At 35.8% G+C, this 22,155-nt stretch overlaps 2 protein-coding genes across 40 annotated transcripts in view; one reads left to right on the top strand and one right to left on the bottom strand.

The window, feature by feature from the left end:
- The window catches only part of SDCCAG8 (SHH signaling and ciliogenesis regulator SDCCAG8), a 269,240-nt gene extending 251,027 nt beyond the window's left edge, over nt 1–18,213 (bottom strand). For 11 of the 16 annotated variants that reach the window (XR_008915854.1, XR_008915855.1, XM_056814172.1 and 8 more), the window contains exon 1: nt 17,549–17,810. Coding sequence is in view for 14 of the 16 variants with exons in the window: in XM_056814172.1 (XP_056670150.1) it covers nt 17,549–17,810 (262 nt within the window). In the remaining 2 variants the exon portion in view is untranslated. Of the gene's footprint in view, nt 1–6,789; nt 7,010–7,310; nt 7,619–17,548; nt 17,889–18,071 lie in introns of those variants that run through there. The other 5 variants (XM_056814171.1, XM_007481542.2, XM_056814170.1 and 2 more) reach the window with 4 other exon arrangements.
- Nucleotides 18,214–18,628: 415 nt separating this feature from the next.
- CEP170 (centrosomal protein 170) overlaps nt 18,629–22,155 on the top strand; it is a 177,441-nt gene continuing 173,914 nt past the window's right edge. For 16 of the 24 annotated variants that reach the window (XM_007481531.3, XM_001377789.4, XM_007481534.3 and 13 more), the window contains exon 1: nt 18,636–18,776. The gene's annotated coding sequence lies outside the window, so the exon portion shown is untranslated. Of the gene's footprint in view, nt 18,777–22,155 lie in introns of all 24 variants that reach the window. The other 8 variants (XM_007481532.3, XM_056814151.1, XM_056814153.1 and 5 more) reach the window with 1 other exon arrangement.

The following is a 22,155-nucleotide window of genomic DNA, read 5'->3' on the forward strand; positions in this document are numbered from 1 at the left end:
TGCTTTCTACCTCAGAGAGAGAAATGATAAATTTTGAGTTTAGAGTGAAGCGTATTTTCTCACTTCATTTTTGTTTTTATGCATCTGTCCTTTTTCAACAATTAATATAGAAATGTTTTGCATGACTTCATATGTATAATTGATATATTGCTTGCCTTCTCAAGAGTTAGGGAGAGCATGAGAACATTTTAAATTATTTTTAATACTTAAAAATGTTAATGTAATTGGGAAATATTTAATAAAATAAATATATTTTAAGGAGAAGAATAGGAAGCTAAGAAGCAGCTTGGTGGTAAAGGGCTTAAAATGCTAAACAGAGACATTTTATTTTTGATTCTGGAGGTGAAAGGGAACCTCCAAAGTTTATTAAATGAAGGAAAGAGATGGCATGGTCAGACCTTCACTTTAGGAAGAATCATTAAATAAGTGGAGGATGGACTGAAGTGGGAAGAGATTTATAACAGGTAGATAAACCAGAAATGTATATTGCAATAGTCAAGGCATGAGGTGATGAAAGCTTATACCAGGGAGGGTACAAGAGGAGAGAAAGGGAGCATATGAGATGCTATGAAGGGAAAATCAAGGGACTTGAAATGATTGGACATAATGAGTGAGAGTGAAATTAAGGACAACAGCTCAGTTGAGAACCTAGAAAGACATGCTTGACAATTGAAGGTAGTAGCTGAGGGAAAGAGTTTGAGAAGAAAAATGAGCTCAGTTTCAGACATTTTGCATTTCAGTGTCTATATGACATCTAGTTCAAGATATTTAATAGGCATTGGAGATGTAAGAGTAGAAGTCAAGAGGAAGTTCAGGGCTGGATAAATAGATATGAGAATCATCTATATTCAAGATGATAACTGAACAAATGGGATTTGAAGAGATCACTAAATATAATAATAATATACATAGAGAGAAGAGGATTCAAAGCATACCTAATGTAAAGATTAAAATTAGGGAATATGGGGAGACTGAGGCAGGTAGAAATTAGTTTCTCTCTGCAAGGAGTATTATATTTTTTAGAGGTTTATTAAAAGTTAAGGATTAAAGAAAATACAGGATAAGAAAACACGTGTCCAGGCCACAGAGAGGCCTAGACACAACCTCACCTACATTATGGAAAGAGCCACACCTGCTCCAAATGGAAGTCCAAGAGATCACCCAAAAACCTTTGCCACCAGCTTAAATCCTTCCTCGATCTTGGCCCACCTCAGAATTCCAGTGAGATTACAAAGCATTTTGGGGAAGTGGAGCAAAGGCTTGTGGGGGTTGTAGTCCTGCATTCGAGTCTATTTTTTACACTAACCTTGGGAGACACCCATAACTAGGAAATGCAAGCTGAATGAAGGTCCAGCAAAAAAAATCTAAGAGAGGTCAAATAGTTAAGAGAAAACCAAGGACAAGCAATGTTATTAAGACCTAGAGAGAAGTATCCAGAACAACAGGGTGAGTGAACGTGTTGAAGGCTACAGAGAAAAAAAAAAGTATCTGAAACTTAAATTGATAAAGTTAGTGAAGTATTATTGTAGGACAAGAAATAACAAAAGAGTTGTTTCAGAGAATCCTGGATAGTATGAACTGATACAAAGTCCAACGAGTAGAACCAATAGAACAATTTATACAAACTGGAATAGTAATTTTGATGCCAAAAAAAAAACAATGTCCCAAAACAAAGAGTGAATCACTGAAAAAAATTAATGCACAAAAAGGAAAAAAGGAAATTAAGAAGTACAGATAAGCAAAGTTTTATTTTAAATGTGCAGCATTTAGTAAACATGTGCATAAATGCCTATAGTATCTATTATTTAAAAACAAGAATTATGAAACAGACTGATAATTTCATAAATTATCTTTTTGTTTTCTTTGGTGTATCTGGAAATTATCCTTTTTGTTGTTATTTAAATTCAGAATAAAAAAAACAACAACATTGCCATTAACTGTTCTAACTACTTCTGATGACTGTTAATGAGTAAAACCTTTAGGTCTTTTTAAACATGAACTGCTTTCTGGCCAAGTCTTTTGATCATACAGCTGAATACTAATTTTCTGAAATCAAGTATAATGCTTTACATTTGTCCTCATTAATTTGGCCTCATTTGTATAAGCCCACAATTCAAGTTTGTCAGGAACCTTTTGGATCCTGATTCCATCATTTAATATTTTGGCTGACAAAAATATGACTTGGTAAATATGATTAATCCATCAGTAAAATATATGATTTAGGAATAGTTTGAATTTGGAGTACAAATTAAGGTCATCCAATGAAATGATGAAAGAGTACAGAATAAGGAACCAAAATTAAAGATACTAGATTAGGGGGAGAAAAATCAAATAGCTTTCCTTCAAACCAAAACTCTTTGAATAGAACAGACTTTCAGTGAATACAGCAGTTTTACAATACTGTAATTTGCATGACAATCTATGGCCTACTTTTAAAAAAGCTTTCATTTAAACTAGAAAAAACCTCTCTCAAAAAAAATCTCGACATAATTTAAATACATGTATGTGTGTATGCATGTATATAAACATAAAAATCATACTGGAAAAAAAGTCAAGGTAGTCTGCTTATCTCTGTGGATCCTTTTACTCTATAATGTTTTCAAAGAGAACTAAGATTAATAAATTAATGAAAATTTATTCACATCAATAAAGAAGCATTTATTAACCATTTGCAACCTGTGCTTGGTAAATGAAACAGAACCTGCACCTTCAAGATATATGTAAATGCACATAAACTAAATAAGAAGAAATTTTCTGGCATGAGTACTCAAGCCTGAGAAGGGGTTAGGCAGGAATCATAAAAGGTTTCATTCAGGAAGTGTGGCTCAAGATGAACTGTGAAGGAAAATAAGGATTCTAAGAGTCAGAGGTAAGGAGAAATGAAATCCATGCATGTAGAATAAATAACTTTTGCAAAGGTATGGAGAAGGGAGACAAGTGATAGGTATGAGGAAGTACAAAGCCAGTTTGGTTGGGCCAAAGCAGGTATAAAGGGATGAATAAAGCTAGAAAAATGTCATTATTAAGGCCATCAAAACAACAAACAGAGGAGTATGTGATTGACCCAAGGATTACAGGTAGTAAGGAGCAAATGGAGTTTAATGAGCTGTAGTTTATTGGGTTGATTAAGTCAGACTTATACTTTCTAAAAATCAGTTGGGCAGCTGTGGAAAACTGGGTGAAAAGGTGAGAACCTTGCAGCAAGGAAAAAAAGTCCTTAAGAGACTATTGGAGGGGCAGCTGGGTGATTCAGTGAATAGAGAGCCAGATATGAAGACAGGAGGTCCTGGGATCAAATTTGACCTTATACTTCCTGATAGTGTGACCCTGGGCAAGTCACTTAACCCCAACTGCCTAGCCCCTCCACCCTTAATGCCTTGGAACCTATACTTAGTACCAATTCTAAGACCGAAGTTAAGGCTATTTAAAAAGGGGGTGGAGGGCAGGAGGCAGCTGAGTGGCTCAGAGGATTGAGAGCCATGCCTAGAGAAGGAAGGTCTCTACACATGTTGATTCTCTATACAGTATTGGTTCTAAGACAGAAGATAAGGGTTGAGAGAGAGAGGCTACTGGTTACTTTGAAAAGAACCATTTCAGTTGAATGATGAAGTTGGAAAAAAGCTTGTAAAATGTTTTGAGATAATTAGAGAATTGGAGAATTATATTGATATTATATTATTTTTATCCTAACATTATTCCTTCTACCATAGGGACTGGGCCCATGATTTCATGTTGCCTTTCAAAGAACTGTCATTTTACAATCATATTAATTGAGAATGCTTTTTGTTTGTTTGCAAACTACCCAGATGAGGAAATTTCATCTACCCATGCAGCTCATCACTTTTTCTGAATATATTCTTAGAATATGACTTCTTTATAAGAAATGCAAATAATTTCAACATTTTTTTCAAAAACCTTGCATCTAAACAAGAGGTTCTTAACCTGAATTCTCTCAACATGTTATTGGATAACTATTTCAATATAAGTTTCCTTGGCAATCCTATGTATTGTACTTTATGAACTTTAAAACATTATTATTTCAAGGAATGGTACACTAGACTTCCGGAGGGATCCCATCATACAAAAAGTTTAAGAACTGATCTAAACCACACTAGTACTTCTTTTCATCATCAAGATTACTCTTGAGGGAAGTGCCTGTATTTTATATTTAACATTGAAGCTTTTAATAGACTCACTTAAAAAAATTCACAAAAGACTTCTTAAATAGCAAAAATCAAAAACACAGAAACCAAGGAAAAAGATGCTACCCACACCAAAATATAATGGGGATAAAAATAAGCTAAGAAACCCACTTTGCAATTTGCTTTTCAAATTATTTCAAAATACATCAGGTCAGAATGTATACTAGTACTGTAAAACCATCAAATAAGTCAATTGATGAATAATTACTTTAGTTAATCCTTTAAAATCTGGTTGTTGAAGGCATAGCATGAGCCCCTGTCTACTAGAGGGGCTGCTCAGTTCCCCCTCTCCACCCAACAGAGGACATGTTTCCCATGCCCCACCCCTCTGCCCAGCAGTCCAAAGATAGCACTCTCTCCACTGTCTGGGGTAACTTGGGACCTCACAGGCAGCTTGAAGGTGCAGTTTGGGCACATGATCTCTCTAAAAGGGTCACTAATGCTGCTTTAAAGCATAACTAAAGATGAAGACTAAGCAACTTCCCATACATGGAGAACAATTAAAAAAATAAGTATATTCATCAAGTTCACATTTTTTAAAATAGTGATAAAATAAACGTAGAAATCTTATTGTGCCCTTGTAAGGGACAATGAACTTGAATTTTATAAGTATACAGAAATCATGTTTTTATAATTGCTAACAAAAAGCATTCTCAATTAATATGATTGCAAAATGACCATTCTCAGAAAAGCAAAAGGTCTCTCACTTAAGTTAACAGGTGATTGTCTTTGCAATAGAATTACTGTATTATAACAATTCCCTCAATATCAAAATTAGCCCGTCAGATCTCTATAATAAATGGTTGGAAGACTATCAAATCAATTAAAAGTTTCAGTTACAGAGATCTAGCTTACACTTTGATTTCCTAGTTTAATTCTTAGAAAACTATCTTTATGCCTCTTACCAGAATTAAAAACCCCTCACAGCCTGATCCCTTCCTCTCTCCAGGCTTCTTACACTTACTCCATTCCCAGTATAGTACTGTAAATTCTGCTGACACTGGCCTTTTTGTACTCATACAAGACATGCTACCTCCTAACTCAGTGCCTTTTCACTTAGCTAATTCCCATGCAGAGAATCCTCTCCCTCTTCACATCCTCTGGGCTTCAAAACTTAGTTCAAATCCTATTCAGTACTCCTTTTCCAGTCCTCTGATCTCTCCCCCTTACCTTTCCTCTGCCTTCCCTTTGAGGTCACACTCCATTTACATTCTATATATATACATATATAGTATATAAAAGATTTTGCATGTGATCTCCTCTACTGGACTATTAGACTCAAGGGCTGGGACCATGCATGCTGTGGTTTTTCTTTTTAATTCCAGTGTTTAGTACAGTGCCTGTTACATAGTAGGTGCCTAATACTTGTTGAATGATTATATATAAGAGCTGCTCACTACTATCTATAATATTTTATATTTCAGATGTTCACTAGCCTGACATAAATATAAATACTTCAAAGTATATGTGTGCATCTATATACTTATGTTTATTTTCTCTGAGCACCTAATCTAAGGAGTATAGATTCATTTTTTCTAAACTTGGTCACAAAGATTAAAAAGATTTTTTTTAATTTCCATTTACATAAAATCAAATACAATTTCTCACACCATTTATTTTCTTGAATACATTTTGAAATATTTTAGTTCTCTCCAACTGTGAAACCAGATGATATAGTCAGCACAACAGTAAATATGATATATAATTATATCCTACCTATCAATTATTTAAACCTAGCTCCTTTCTTGAACTAAGGAAAAAGCCAGGAATTTGGGCCCTTCCCTTAATCTAGCATTGTCTTCCTATCACTAATAAACATAATTCGATCATTGTCTGGTTTAGTAAGTCAGCCTGAGAAATAGCAATATGGCTTCAAAAACAATCTTTTTTTAAAACCAATTTTGATCCATTCTAAAGCCATCAACCTTCTATACCCACTCAAATATATGTTACTCCAAGAGAAATGACTTTTTTCCCACCCCAAAAATTCTATTGGAATGTTTGATGACTAAAACAGAAATGAAGATTTTCTAGTTACTGAATATCTTCTAAAGAGAATTAATAGAAAAGGAAATGAAGTTTTATAAATCAACAATTTAGGCAACAGAGATTATAACCTAGCCATATAGATTTATGAATAAATCTGTTATACTATTGTGGCTCTCTGAAGAGCAGTAAACAACCTAACAGTAAATATGTGTATAGTGAAACTAAAAAGTGTCTTTATTACATACAGTGGAAAACTATTTATATCTAAATTGGCTAAACCATTTACCTTCCAGAGAAAGAGTAAGAAAAACACTTTACTCTAGAAAATTCCTATGGTTGTTCCTCTCCTTTACAAGAAACTCAATTATATATCTATGTGTTTAAGCAAAACCTCCTCTATAAAGGTTGTCTTTCTTATTAGCAAACTACTTGTGGGCAAGAATTGTCTTGTTTTGGTATTGATATCTCAAATGCCTAATATATCAGTTCTTAAATATATTTTTATTCACAACATTATCCTTACAGTTCATTAACCACTTAAATTTAAAGTCACTCAAAAGATTACATGCTACATTTTTCAATGAAAATATCACATTACCTGGGGGAGAAAGGTAGGACATTCCAAGAAGCAAAAAACATTCAGGATAAAGAGAATGAAACAGCTATTGTTTTCTGTCAATTGAGATGGAAAATGGGTGAAGTGAAAAAAATAACTAGATCATTTAATAAGAGAAGCTTCTTGTAAATATTGAAAAAAACACATGTAGAACCCTCAAAGCTTCCCTAGAAATTTATAAGTATACTTGAAGAAACATAAACATAGTCCTTTTCAAGTGGTGGGAGAGGAGAAAGGACTGGTTCAATCAGGTGATTTATATTGAGACACCAACGAGTTGCAAATGATTTGCTTTAAGTGGCTAAATAGAAGGTTCTGTCAATGTATTTTTTAAGGGGATGGAGGAAAGGAATCTGCCTCCATTAGAGAAGAATGAAATTTAATTTACAAATAGAACTATTTCTACGTAAAGTCACAATATTTAAATATTTAAGATTTGATATCTAAAATTGCTATTACCTTTACAAACAAACTTCTAAGAAATCCCAGGATAAACTACTTACCATTACAAAAATAGAAAACACCCAGCCATTCCTTTTGAAACATTTAGACATGTCTTTTCTTTTCTTTTTTCCTTTGGCTGTTCTTTCTGTCACCCACACAACATGTAGCCTTTTGCCTCTAAGTTACTCAAGAATGCTCTTTCCTTCCTTCCTTTTAATTAACAAGCAAAGAATATATTGCAATAGTTTAGTAAATTAAATGATCTCATTGATGATTTCATTGTCTTATTAGTGTGGTAGGTGATTGTTGTTCAGTTGTGTCCCCCTTTGGAGTTTTCTTGGCAAAGATATTGGAGTGTTTTTTCCATTTCTTTATTCAGTTCATTTTTTAAAAAAGTGGAACCTACCTGCCCCTAAATTTGTGCTAGTAAAACTGCCTTAAGTAAAATTTTGACTGACTTGCTAACTGGTATATACCCTAACAAGATAGAACAACAGTCAATCCTGTATGAGCAATCAGCCCAGGTAATTTTAAGTAAGTTAACTAACCATAAATCCTTTGCTAAATTCTCTAGTTCTTTAAAAACTTCTTAATTCTCAGTACCCTTACCACTGCTAGATAGTCAAAACTGGCTGCTGATATTAGTACTTCAATTAACACTTATGAACCCTACCCTAAACTGGCTTCCCTAATGTCTTTTTTTCTGAACATTCTTTACTGCTCCTTTTCCTAATTTTGCTATTCTTTTACTATTTGAATTCTAACAGACTTTTAAACATTCTTCTCTTTTACATAGGCAACTCTGAATAACCTGGCCTTTCCTACTCAGGAAAGAGCCTATACACTGTAGATATACTGCAAATTAATCATTTATGCTGTCTCCATTTGGACACATGGTTCTGACTTGTACTATTAAAGGGGAAGTAACAGGGAAGAAACAGAAACAGTTGAACTCCTGTGTCTGTGCTGGGATGATAATAAACACCTTTCTATTCTGGGATTCATTGGTAAAATATGTTATTCAACAAGCTTCTTTTCCCTATATCTGTGTAGGATGGAGAAGGAAGATAAGGAGAGAAATTAAACAATAAGCAAGATAAAAGACAAAAAGACATACTTAGGCCCACATTTGAATTGGCCTCAACTGAATCCAATGAGAAAAAAACCTGGCAATACTTACTATGAGGACCTATATGTGAATAAAGCCAAAAAGAAAAAACAAAACCTGTTTTAACTTGAGACAAGAAAGCTTTATCAGTGCCAATTACATGTGACAGAAGAGATTGAGAGCACTGTATATAATGTAACAAATGAAGAATATGGCAATGTGGTTGGCAAAAGATTTGACATAAAGACTGAACAAGAATATAAATATTTTGGAAAGCAGTCTCTGGAAGGTCATTAATGATTAATGATGTATAGATGTTGGCAAATCAAGGGGATTGGGGATATGTATTATGAGATCCACACCTGGTATCTCTATGGCACCAACTGAGAGGACTTATGCACCTGTCACTTTCTATTGGTAAAGAAGTAATACTGGCACTGGACGCTAGGACCATGAATTAAGCAAAATCACTAAGGCCATTAAACTATAGCCTTAATTTAACTACCCCCAAGGCTCTTCTGTATGGCAGAAGCCTAACCAGTTCTAGCTAAAGAGAACAAAGGAAACATCACATTAGCTCACCTCACTCCACTGAATCACCCATGCTGTTGTTATAAATATCATTTCCTCCTGCTGAAGGTTGGGCGACAAGCCAAACTGCTCTGCCATAGCAATAACTATAGAGGATTGGGGAGGACAATCTCCCTAGCCATCTCTGCTATGATGGGGCTGGGATATTTCTATACAAGCTGTCAAGAAAGAGCAATATGCCCACTATGTTCGATTGCTATTTCACAATCAACTTTCTTATTTTTTTCAGAACCACCAAACAATATTTATCGCTTTAAAAATATATATTAGTAGAACCTTTCTCTAACTCAAATGTCCTACTTGACTTCTGGCTCTTTAGTATAGCCCCATTTTAAAGTTACTTCTGAGAGAACAAGAATATTTAAATTAATCTATCTTTTTTACCAAAAAGAAAAATATTCCTAATTAAAATGAAGGAAACGGTGACACAGATTTACAACCAATAAATTAATATAGCTCATAATGTCAAAGAAATGAAAATGTCCTTATATTATTGCACTATATTTTGCAGGGATTCTAATTAAAGACTGGGTTGTTTGGGAACTTATTTATTTGCTTTGCAATTTATCTTTTGCCCATTTTTGTCTATCATTATTTCCTTAACTAGAAAGGTACCTTATAGTCCTGGAAGGTTCCACCCTCTAGATCTTTTAGCTTTCCATTTTTGTTTTTAAATCCTAACTTTCTGTCTTAAAATTAATACTAAGTATTGGTTCCATAGCAGAAGAGTGGTAAGGGGTCAGTTAATTAGAGTTAAGCAATTTGACAAGGATCACAAAAATGGGAAGTATCTGAGGCCATATTTGAACCCTGGACCTACAGGCTTTAGGCCTGGTTCTATCTATTGAACCACCTAGCTGCCCTGCTTTCTGTTTTCTGCAAGGGACTTTTTCCATCCTCCCTAATTTCCCCCAATTCTCCAATGTCTCCCCCATGAGATCTTCCTACCATTTACAATGTATATTTCTTGTATTTATATAGTCGTATATTGTCTCCCTCAAGAGAATGAGGGCAGAGCGTGTATTTCCATATATATATACACACATATATATACATACATACATACATATATATATATATCCAGAGCTTATTAAAGTAACTGACACATAGTAAGCACTTAATAAATTCTTACTGATGATCATGATGAAATAGAATGGGGTTAAAAATTCAGTCCAGTAATTTATGGTTTTGACATTCTCATTTTAAAAAATGGCCATGTAGAGAGATTTTGGAATTTTTGTGAATTTTACATATAAAACATATATATGTATGCATGTGATTTAAAATGTTATTGGAAATCTAAATACAGGCATTTTATCTTGTTACTTTAATACTATTTTCTCATTTGAAAATGAGATATTTTCTATTAGGAAGCATGACTATATGAAATACTGATTTAAAAAAAAATTTTGTGACACATTTAATAGACATTCCAAGAGGTCTCACTGTATAATTACTTGCATTCCAACAAATCTAATAGCTCTAGTAAAATTTTTCTAATGGTCTGATAAAACCTTAAAATGTATTTCTGTGAACAAGTAGTAATTTTAAAAAATACAGATGTTCTTGAATAAGGAATCCCAATCTAAGAGTAAATATAGGAAAGAAAGCCTAGAATATAGAGAACAAAAAAGTGAGGTAAAAATAAATCACTGTGTGTATATTCAGAAATCTGAGAAACACTGTCAGCTAGAGCTTATATATGCAAAGTATTACTTTAAAGTAGGCCAAAGGTCCAAATGATACCAGTTGTGCTTAATTTACTGACAAAATTATTGGCTAGTTAGAGTAACAGCACTTTCTCACATAAATAGATGTGCAAAAATCTGGGGAAAAATGACAACAGTGCAAAAATAAAGCATAAAGTCAATATTTGTTGTTGGTTTACTTGTGCCAAATCAACTTAATAGTCTACATTAAATGACTTTAAAATGAAATCTATTCTTTTATGCTCACAACAATTTTTTTTCCTTTCCATCTATCACTCTGCACTTTTCTGACTACATAAATCTTTTTACAGAATCTTAAACATCTTTAAAAGGTGGGGAAAACCACATGTAAAACTATTTTAAATTAGGAAGTATTTGTATTGTTTTCTAACTGTACATTTTTATTTCATCTTATCGCTGCTGATCATTCGGCATTAACTTGTAAATTCTTAGGGCTTGTGAGTGGGATCGAAAGGAATCTTGCATATGGAATCAGAAGATTTTGAGTCAAAATCTTGTCATTATCCCTTATTAAATATGTGTTCTCTTACAAGCCACTTAAGATCTCTTTGGCCAGTTTCTTCAACTGCAAAATGAAGAGTTGTACTAGATGACTTTTAAGGTCCTTTCCACATCTAAAGTCATAATTTTATTTCTCAAAATTAAATTTTACAAACTGACTAGTTTAATATTAAAAAACAACATTGTAGTACATTTATTTACTGATTTATCTAAGGTCCTAACATGAACTGGGGTTATGAAATGAGCAATATTAACTCTCCACTTAAAATATTCTATAAGAAGTGGGAAGGGAACCGGTATTAAAAGGAATTAAGCACCTACTATGGGCTGGAAGCAGCTAGGTGGCACAGTGGATAAAGTGCTGGTCTGGTCTGGAGTCTGGGAAGAGTCTTCTTCTTGAGCTCAAATCTGGCCTCAGATATTTATTAGCTGTGTGACCCCACCTGGGCAAGTCACTTCTATTTGTCTCAGTTTCCTCATATGTAAAATAAGCCAGAGAAGGAAAAGGCAAACCGCTATAGTATCTTAGATGCCCACAAAGAAAAACCTTAAATGGGATCATGAAGAGTCAGAAACAACAATGTGCAGGTGCTGTGCAAAAGCACTTAACAGATATTACCTCATTTGATCTTCACAATAACCCTGTGAGGAAGGAAGCTCTTATCCTCCTTTCATAGGTAAGGAAACTATGGCAGTCAGAAATTAAATGAATTGGCCAGTCACACAGATAGTAAATGCCTGAAGTTAAATTTGAACTCTGGTCTTCTGACTCCAAGTTCAGCACTTTATTCACTATATCATCTACATATACCTGCCTCTAATAATTGAGAATATTTCAAACCTATAAATGATATGTCATATTGCAATTGGAAGAATTTGGGGGGGTAGATTTTATTTATATGATGTTTTAGGTGTCTCTTCAATGACATTTATATTTTAACATTATTAAATCTTTTATTTTTAAAGAATAAAAACCTTTAGAGTTGAAAGGGAATTCAATAGTCACATTGCCTAGAGTCATACCTAAAAAGAATCCTTATTATAATAAGAACTCGAATGAGCTTTAAATTTTAGGAATTTTTCCTGATATCAAGCCTAAATTTGACTCTTTACAACTTCTACTCTGCTTCCAGTATTTCCCTCAGGGGGACAGGAACCTTTCAAATTCCTCTGCAAAATTATAATGTTTTCTATATCTTCCTGTGAGTCTAACCATTCTCAGATCACCTTCATTCAAACTGATAGCTTTCCACTGAACAACCCATTACCTTATCTATATCCTTCTAAAATACTGGCACCCAGAACCAAATAGAAAACTCCCACAATATTCCAACTATAGTAAGCCTAGAGCAGATTAGAGAGCAAGGCTATCACTACCATATGTCTCTCTTGAGACAGCATTAGCTTTTTTGGATGCCACATCACATTTCCAATTCTTAATGACCCTGGAGTCCACTAAAACCATCAGATCTTTTTTCTGACAAACTAGAGAATAAATCTGAAAACAAAAAATAAAGACAAATAACGTTTCTCTTTCCAATGTGATGATGTAAAAAGCACTATAAATAGATATTTTAATTATTTTTATTCAACTCTTAAACAAGTAAAATATTTATTAGCTACTTCGCTGGCTACCACATTCTTACAGACTATTAAATACGAATAACCTTTAAATGTCATATACAAATAGAAGTCATGTACAAATAGATGTGACACTTATTTTTGATATTGATAATTATATGACCTTCAATATTTTATTTAATTAGGGTGACATCATTTAACTTCATAAGATAATATGGTAGTTAGGAAGAAAAGGTCATCTCTGGTAATTTGTCATTAAAAAGTCAGAAAGCCAAAGGTGCTAAAAATAGGGCCTTCCTGACAAGCCAATCTCCATCTTCTATTTTATTCTCCACATTCCTTAGAGCTCTTCTGCGCCACTTGATGGATAACCTCCTTCCCTTTTCCTCCCTCAGTTTTTATTACACCATTCCCTTGCTGTTTCTTTTCCTAATTGTCTGGTATACACTTCTTTGTCTTCTTTGCAGGATCATAATCCATGTCTCATTGCTTTGCATGGATATAACCTAAATCTCTTCCCTGGGCCTTCTCTCTCTTTCTGGGGAAACTCATCAGTTCTTGTAGATTTAACAATCATCTCTATACAACTACCAAAGTTATATATTCAGTTCTAATCACCCTTGAATTCCAGTCCTTTAACACTAAGACAAACATCCTTATTGGACATCTCCAACTGTTCCATTTTAATGTCAAACTCAGCATTTAAAAATAATTAATTCCCCCTCACATTGATCCCTTTTCCTAATGTCCCTGTTTCTGGCAAGATCAGTCACCATTCTTATCAATGTCACAACCTTAGAGTCATCCTTTTCAACTTCAATTCTCATAGTCAATCTAGTGTTTGTTCTTCAAAAATATCTCTCACATCTTTATCTTCCCTGCACTCACTCAGAATAACCACCTTACTTTTGGACCCTTTGATCACTTACCTTTTGACTGCACTGCAGCTGGCTCCTAACTAGTCTCCTTTCTTCAAATCTCTCTCCTCTTCCATCCATTTACCTTAGAACTGTCAAAGTGATACCCATAAAGCATATATCTGAATATATATCTGAACATGCCATTCCTCTCCATTAAGAAACTCTTGAGATTGTTTCTTTCTTACTAATTTATTTGGTTATTAAAACTCTGTTCAATCCATCATTAGTTTATTTTTTTCAAACTCAATGTACATTACTCTATTTCAGGCCCCTCAATATGATAGCTTAACTGGCCTATTTGTTATTCTTCATTGACAAAATCTTAGAAAGCCTAATTACTTTCAAAAGATGCCTTAAATAGAACCTCCAAAAGAAGTCTAAATTCAATCTTCCAATTGCTAGTGAGATTCCTCCACAAATTTCTTTTTATATCTACTTCGGGAATATTTTGGATTTACTTTTCTGTGTACAAATTGTTTCCATCCATTACAATATTAGCACCTTAAGGGCAAGGGCTTTAGTTTTTGTCTTTATAACCTTGTCACATTACAATAATTGACAATCATAAACTTTTAAATGTTTGCTGAATCAGCAAATGATTATGAAAATTTATTTGGGAAAGATATTCAAGTGGCAGGGTTTTGGTACAAAGATAATTATAACTAAAAATAACTATAACATAAAGTAGAATATGATACCTATGAAAGTTAAAGCTGTTTGCTGCTTTTGTAGCCGAGATAACTTTGATCTTCAGTGAATGAATTTTATCTCCCCTGGTATTGCAGAATAACCTACTCAGAACTGTACTAGAATAAGTAAAAAAATCTTTTGCTGTTGGTCTGAAATGATCAAGATTGATTGTGTGTCATTTTCTAAATTGATCCTATTTACAATTAATTGATTTTGTCCTGTTATCACCAAGTCCTAGTTCTGTCTCTGAATTTAGTTCAGAAATTCAGCAGGTCTGCAATGAGTTAAATTTAGAATGTCAGTTTTCCTGCTAATCCTTGTTTTACTTTTTCCTTAAGGAAATTTGCCTTCCTTGAGGGAGGAAAGTGGATACCAGGGAGTCTAGTTTGTTATCTATCTAAATAACGCCAAGTTAGCCTTCAAAGCTGTCTGGGCTACTATTTCTGACCTTGCAGCTAGACTCAACAAAAATTTTGTATTCACAGGAGGGAAGAATAGGATTGTTGCTAGTCTTTTGTTACCCATTTTCAACACTCATATAGATTTTGACATTCATGACATCAAACTCTTGAAACCAAGCATAACTTGTTCCCTGCCTATGAAGTCCTGTTCTTTGTTTTGCACTTTACAAAACCTACAAAAGAGAACTGTCCTCCCTCATTCAGAGCCTTAAATTTGTTGAGAACAAGATTCTATTTACTGATAAATCTGTGCTTTTCTAATAAATTGATCATGCATGGAACTTTGTGCCTCAGTTTACCTTAATTTTAACTGTTACAGGATTACATTAGTAACTGGCAGCTGTACTTTAAACTTTATTATTATTATTATTATTCCCACCCCCATCATCCAACAGGTTGCAATTATGTCAGAAGCTCGGTAAATAGTAATGGAATCGGCCCACACATCAATAACATAGGAAACACTTTTGGGACCCATCCACAGATGACTCTTGCACTATGAGACAGGGCAGGCCTCAAGCCTCACTGACATTTAGATATGTCCTTGTCATCCTTTATAAATTCAAGTATATTAGAGATAGGAAACCATAAAATACGATACATTCCATTGGAGAGAGTTGGCAAAAGTGAGTGATTTGGGATACAGCAAGTGAGGAAATAGTTTATTTCAAATTTCTGCTCTAGGATAAAGTCAAGGCAAGGCAAAAATTAGGTTTATATGAAGACCTGAACCTTGGTTTACTCTTTACTTTAATTTCAAACATATCTTCATTCCATGATTTCATGTGATGTATAAGTCAGTCTACTTAGAAAACAAGAGTGCATTACTAGCATAAGATCTTTAATTTGTCCTCTTTTTAAGTAAAACTTTTTGAGGCCAAAGCTATTAAAAATATGGGGAACACTGTAAGAAGACTGTGAGAACACTCCACATTTTGATCTGTTATTTCCTGTCTAAATATAAAAGCATCTCAGAGGGCAGGGTGGCAATAACTATATTTATACTTTTTTGGTAAGGAGAAAAAAATTTATTTTTAAGAGAAAGACAGACATTGAATGTCTCCTATTGAGCATGTGTTAGATTTCATCATAAGCTAATAAGAGGTTTTGAGAGAATCACTTAATTAAAAGCAAAACACAAGATTACATTAGTATATTTTAAATGAGCATATATTTATACAATGATAAAATTCTCAGCAAGACATTCAAAAACAAAGGAAACAAACTGAAATAATTCCAGAATGTTTTGAAATATTTTATTCAGGATTACAAATATTTTTACTTCAAGAGTCTTTATTGCCCTCTAAAGTGGTAGTTCTAGTCTTAGATAATTTCAGTCTCTTCTTGTAAGAACAATAGAGAATTTATGAATAAAATTTGGCAAATAGTCTTGGAATGCTTTGAAAAACCTAGAAATCTTTCTTTCTTCTATTTCTAGATCTACTGATTAAACTGAGGTCAAATCATTTAACTTTACACTTTAGTTTTGTTATTGCAAAAAAAGAGCAAAATAATATTTTCTACTATATGCTTTATTGAACATTAATAATGAAATAACTGTGACTTTGAAGGTTAGCATATTATAGAATCACTAAATATAATACAAATATTATTAAATGTGTAATACATAGTGAAGGGAGCAATGGAGTGTGGTGAGCAGCTAATCCCTTCATTGCATCAGATTATTTTGACTGTTTTAAAAGGTCTCAAATGGTAAAACAATATATTTAGTTGGGTTTTTCCCAAGGGGAATAGGCAGAACTAGTATATCAATGGAAGGGGAGAGAATCCTTTAAGGAAACCCTCAAAGCACAAACTTTAATTAGAAATTAGAAAGCTTGTGCTTTAAATTGATTTACATAAAAATAAAAAGATTAATTTATTAAACTCTTTCTTGCTTTCAAATTAAACAGGTCTAATTTCACTCAACAGTTTCAGGAGGGTATTCATTAAATAAGCATTACTAATTTTTAAATTCCTGCAATTTCAGTAGACACAACATTGCCTGTTTCTTATGAGGTCCCTTCAAATGTTATCACTGATAAAACCAGAGTCACCAGGTGATTCACCTATGATGACAACAAATAGGCCTATCCATTTTCTACAGAAAGCTTAAAACTTGGTTGCTGGGCACCAAGAAGCAACAGTGCCCCAATCCTCTTCTCTTAGAAACCCAGCCTGGGTCAATGATCATTTCAAAACAGAATTTGGTTTGAATTAATAAAGTGAATTTTGCTAATGGTTCTTGGTATATTTCAACCCCATAGGGTCCATAAAAGTCGAATTTAGAAGAATCCAGGAAGCCGGATGCATTAAAGAGTACGTTAAGAAATAATGGATTAAGTGGCAACATGGAAAAGATACTGAGAGCATTGAGAAATGGTGCTGGAGGGATGAAACGATCATTCCAATAAAGAGTCGAGAAAGGAGATACCTCACAGTAACTCTAACTTTCATTTTAGAAATTTAGAAATTAAACAATCCTCCAGATCCCAATCCTAGTCAAACACCAAGCACACTAAGCCTTCCTAGACATCAATCTAACCGCGTGGCGGGAAGGGACTCACACAAGTGTTGGGAAAATACTCCATTCAGGAACTATCAGAAGAAAGATTCAGAAGCGCCCTCTCGGGCAGTCTAAAGGACCCTGGGGAGGCCAAGGGCTGGGGCTGTAAAAATTTTGGAGTTGGAGGGCAGTAAATGACCGTGACTCACCCCGGAGACTCCGTTGATAGTGCCCCAGAGCCTCCTCCAGGGCAGTGTCTCCTAAAGCCTCCTCCAGGGAAGGGTCCCCCAGGGCCTTCGCCATGCGGTGACCCCGGGCCCGCAGACGCCCCAGATGTGGGGAGGGCTCCAGGAGAACCCCAGTCAGCGGTAACGGGCCGACCTTCTCCCAGCTTCCAGACGTCTCAGTAAGAGGGGCGCATGCATCATCGCACCTGGCTCGCGGGGGCGCTGTCCACCCACCGACCCCCATGATGGATAGTGGAAGTTGTAGTCCGTCACGGTCACGAACAGCCGGTTTTCAGCCTCTAAAGAGGACCCCGGCATACTACAATTCCCAGGAGGCACCGCGCATAGAGAAGAGGCGGTTTGGTCTCCAAGCGCCCGTTGCCTAGAGACAAGTGTGGAGGCTCCGCCCTCCTTTCCCTTCCTCCCCCCCTTCACACCACTACTCTTTCTCCTACCCTCATCTCGTTTCTTAGGCAATCTGAACCATCTAACTACCAAGAACAACCTTGTAGAGGCCTTTGCTGTACAGAGTTGGGAAAATGCTCTTCATCCATGAGTTCCCTCAGTTAAGCGAATGAGAAGATATGACTCCTTTTTACGACCCCATCTTCGATTACTACTACTAGAAATTGCCCTGGCTGGAGAAAAAACTCAATCTTTACAATCCAAGGTGCGGAGTTTGTGGAGACTACAAATCCTAGCATGCCAAGCGAACAGGCCTCTGTTGTTGAATTACCGCACTGCCCTCTGGGATCTGTAGTCCGTGTTGGTTGCAGTCCGAGCTAATGACAGTAGTTTCTTCATTGTTCGTGCTGGTCCGAGCGGCACGCTTGCGCAGTCGGCTGCTGCGAAATCGTGTGGGTGGGACAACGATCCTCCAGGCAACTCCTTTTCATTGTCTGCCCTTGGCGCCTGCGCAGTAAGAGAGAACTGGGCGAGGAGGAGGGGGAGGGCCCCCTCCCCCGGCTCTCCTGACGCGCCTGCGCAGTGGGCGACTGCTCTCTGCCGTTACCGCTATGTGTGGGGCGTGTGTGGAATAACGTTATTGCCGAGCACGGTGAAGAGAACGGAGAGTCTGGGGGCGACGGCAGAGACGACGACTACGACGACGAATACGGCGACGGGTTGGCGGGTGGGACGGCGTGCGAGAGACTCACGGGACGCGACGCGCCCCGCCTCCCTCGTCCGGTCCCTCTAGCTATGGTGAGGGGTAAGTGATGCGCTCGGCTCAGCCGCCGGTCTTAATGATGGTGATGCAGCCGCCGCCCCTTCTCCTTATGGTCTTTCCCGGAGAGCCCTTGGCGTGCGGCCGGATTTTCGGGGCGGGGAGCGGGGTGCAGCGGGAGAGGAAAAGGGGGGGTGCTGCTTTCCGGATGCTCCTTGCCCCGTGCCCCCCCCTCCCCATCCCCGGGGATTTGTGCAGCACCGCCTCCTGGCCCCCCTCCCTTCCCCCTATTCCCTCCGGGCGCCACTGGGCGCTGCTACCCTGGGCGGCCTCGGCGGCTGCTGCCTGACTCCTCCTTCTTTAATGTGTATTTATTAATTTTCTGGCTTTGTGCCGCTCCTCCCACCGCCTTAGAAGCGGGGTGAGGGGAGAAATTGGCGGGCCAGCAGGAGGGAAAGAGCTGCTACAGACTGTGATAAGAGAAGGGGACGAGATTGGTGCCTGGATTGGATCTTGGAAAGATATTGCTGGGTTATTTTGTTTTTTCTTAGTGTGTGTTGGGCGGGGCAGGGTGGGGGGAGTTTCTGTAGGTAGAAGAAAGGGTATGGAAGACCTTCTGTCAAGCACGTACTTGGCTGTGATTGCATCTCTCAATATTCTTAATCCTAAACTGAAGGGAGGAGGATCTCTTACTTGTCATTTTCATTGTCCCCAAGATGCTTTCATTGGGTCTGTTATGGTTCCATCCATATTATGCCCAGTATGGACCTGGAGAGAGTACTTGTTTCAGCATTATATAAGCTTTTTACTGTCTTTATTCTGTCTTTATTCTGAATTTCCTTTGTTTATTTTTTTCTAAAGCATGTAAGCTGCTGGAGGGCAAGAATCTGAGTATCCAAAAGTGTTGTGGTGCTTAATATAAAAGCTACTTGATGAAATTAGGCTCCACCACAGGCCCAACAACAGTTTTGGAGAGGGAAATGAAGAGAATTGTTTTCTTTTGTTTTCCTTTTGTCTAGGCAATATATTGGTATTCCATTTTTTTAAGAAATCTTTTGTTTTATTCTTAAATCAAGTAGGACAAAGAAATACACCCCATTAGAAATATCCCTATTTCTTATTGCCTTTTGTGTGTTTCTCTTAATGAAAAAACCACTATGATTATTGGGGAACATAATATTTATGTTAAGAAATTTTTCATTTCATTCTTAAAAATTATTGTTTACAACAGAGAACTGGCCATATATGAAATTGAGGGATAGGAAGAAAACATAAAGAAGGATGAGGAACTCTTAAGGAGAAAACCAAGAGAATGGGGATAATGATATTTTGAATATACTAACTAGGACTGTCAGTTATGAATATGCCAAATGGATGAACATATTTCCGCCATTATGTGAAAGCCAGGTTTACAGTTATTGTTTTTCAACCTTGGAGATAATAATTAAGAACTAGAATAATAGGCTCACAAAATGTTAGACTAGCTGAAAGGGACTTTATCATGTACATAGTCTCTCCATTTTGTAGATGAGGAAACAGACTCAGGTAGTAATATATTTTGTCTTTTCTGAGATGTTTTTGAAAAATCAGTGGTAGAATCCAGACTAGATGAGGGATTCTTAATCTAAATCTTTTTATCATAGTACCATCTTTACACAAGTTGAACTCAATTTCCTTTTTTAATACAGAAACGAAATGGCAGTACTGTATATATTCTTTGGATTATCTTTCTTAATCAGAATAGTTGATAATTATTTTACATTTAAACATTTTCTGTTTTGTTACAAAACTAAAATTCAAGACAGATGAAATTAAGAAAATAAGATTTATGTATGGGCATCATTAACTTGTAAAAAAATGTTTCCTAAAATGGACTTATCTGAAGTTGGTTTTTAAAAAAAAAGTGATTTGGGGGTAGCTGTAGGTCAGTGGATTGAGAGTCAGGCCTAAATGGGAGGTCCTAGGTTCAAATTTGACCTCAGACACTTCCCAGCTGTGTGACCCTGGGCAAGTCACTTGACCCCCATTGCCTAGCCCTTACCACTCTTCTGCCTTGGAGCCAATATTGGCTCCAAGACAGAAGATAAGGGTTTTAAAAAAAATGTGATTTGATATATGTGCACAACTCCATTATAAAAGATCTGATCTTGATCTACCTTACTTTCCCTCCCCCCTCCCCACCTGTGAGGTTTTTGGTGTAGGAACTCTGGTTAGAGGAACTAATGATGCAGATTAACAGTTGTTCAGTAACTGATAGTTTTAGAGCATTGCCCTATGCACTAACATTTAGGTTACTTTCTTAGGTCACACTGAATACAAGTCTAGAAGCTAGATTTCTATCCATGCCTCTCTATTGGTAATGCTTACAATTTTAACAGCCATATTGAAAGCATAAAAGTCAAATGAAGTAATTAATTTTTTCTCTGACTAAATAATAATAACTAGCATTTACATGGAGTTTTAAGGTTTGCAAAGCACTTTATGTATGCTATTTCATTTGATTCTCAACAGTTTCTATGTGATAATAAGTAACATCATTACCTCCATTTTGCATATGAGGAAACAGAAACGGAAACTGAGACTGAGAAATTTCATTGACTTGTTCAGTCACCCAGGAATTGATCTTGTTAGGGTAAGGAGGAGAAGGAAAAGTCCAGACATTGAGGAGTAGATTGGGGAATGGAATGAGCATAGCAGGAGTAATCATGAAGGTCTGAACCAACAACTCACTAATCAGAAGAGAAGGATGAGGAATCATTCACTATCTATTCTTAGTAATTTGTTGAAAAGTAAATATTAAAGTGTGGCAGAACATTTCATTTCAATCTGTACATTTTACTGTCTATATTGTTATATATTGTTTTGAGATATTTGGAAATTTCCCTATTTCTGAATGTGTACCCTTTTTATGGTTTATTATTTTTCCTGAATTCAGTATAAGAAATTTCCATGTAGTCTTATGTTCACATTTTTATCACTTAGGACTTTTATGTTTTGTTTCCTTGGGAATCTGTAATTATCTCTTTGTTTCACTTTTAGTATTACCCTACTGAAAAGTACACTTTCTTAGAAGGATTCAACATAGATAGTAAATGTTAAGGTTTCTAAATTTAAAAAAGAAAAAAATATGCTTTGCAATATTTTGTGTGAATACTGCTAACTTGGACAGAAGCTTAAAAGTAATAGATTGGGGGTTCAAGAAACTTGGTTTTGATCAGGACTTTACTAGCTATGTGATCTTGAGCAAGAAAATTGAAGATAATAGCACTTGAAATACCTACTTAACAGTGTGGTTGTAAAGAAATTGTTATACCTCAAAGCATTATATAAATTAATTATTATCCTTTTTAATCATTTTTATTCTTCAGAATTAGAATTGACGTAAGTGAGATACTGCATAGTGATACTTTCACTGTAATTATAG

This window comes from Monodelphis domestica, chromosome 2, assembly GCF_027887165.1.
Source record: "Monodelphis domestica isolate mMonDom1 chromosome 2, mMonDom1.pri, whole genome shotgun sequence".
Taxonomy (NCBI): Eukaryota; Metazoa; Chordata; class Mammalia; order Didelphimorphia; family Didelphidae; genus Monodelphis; species Monodelphis domestica.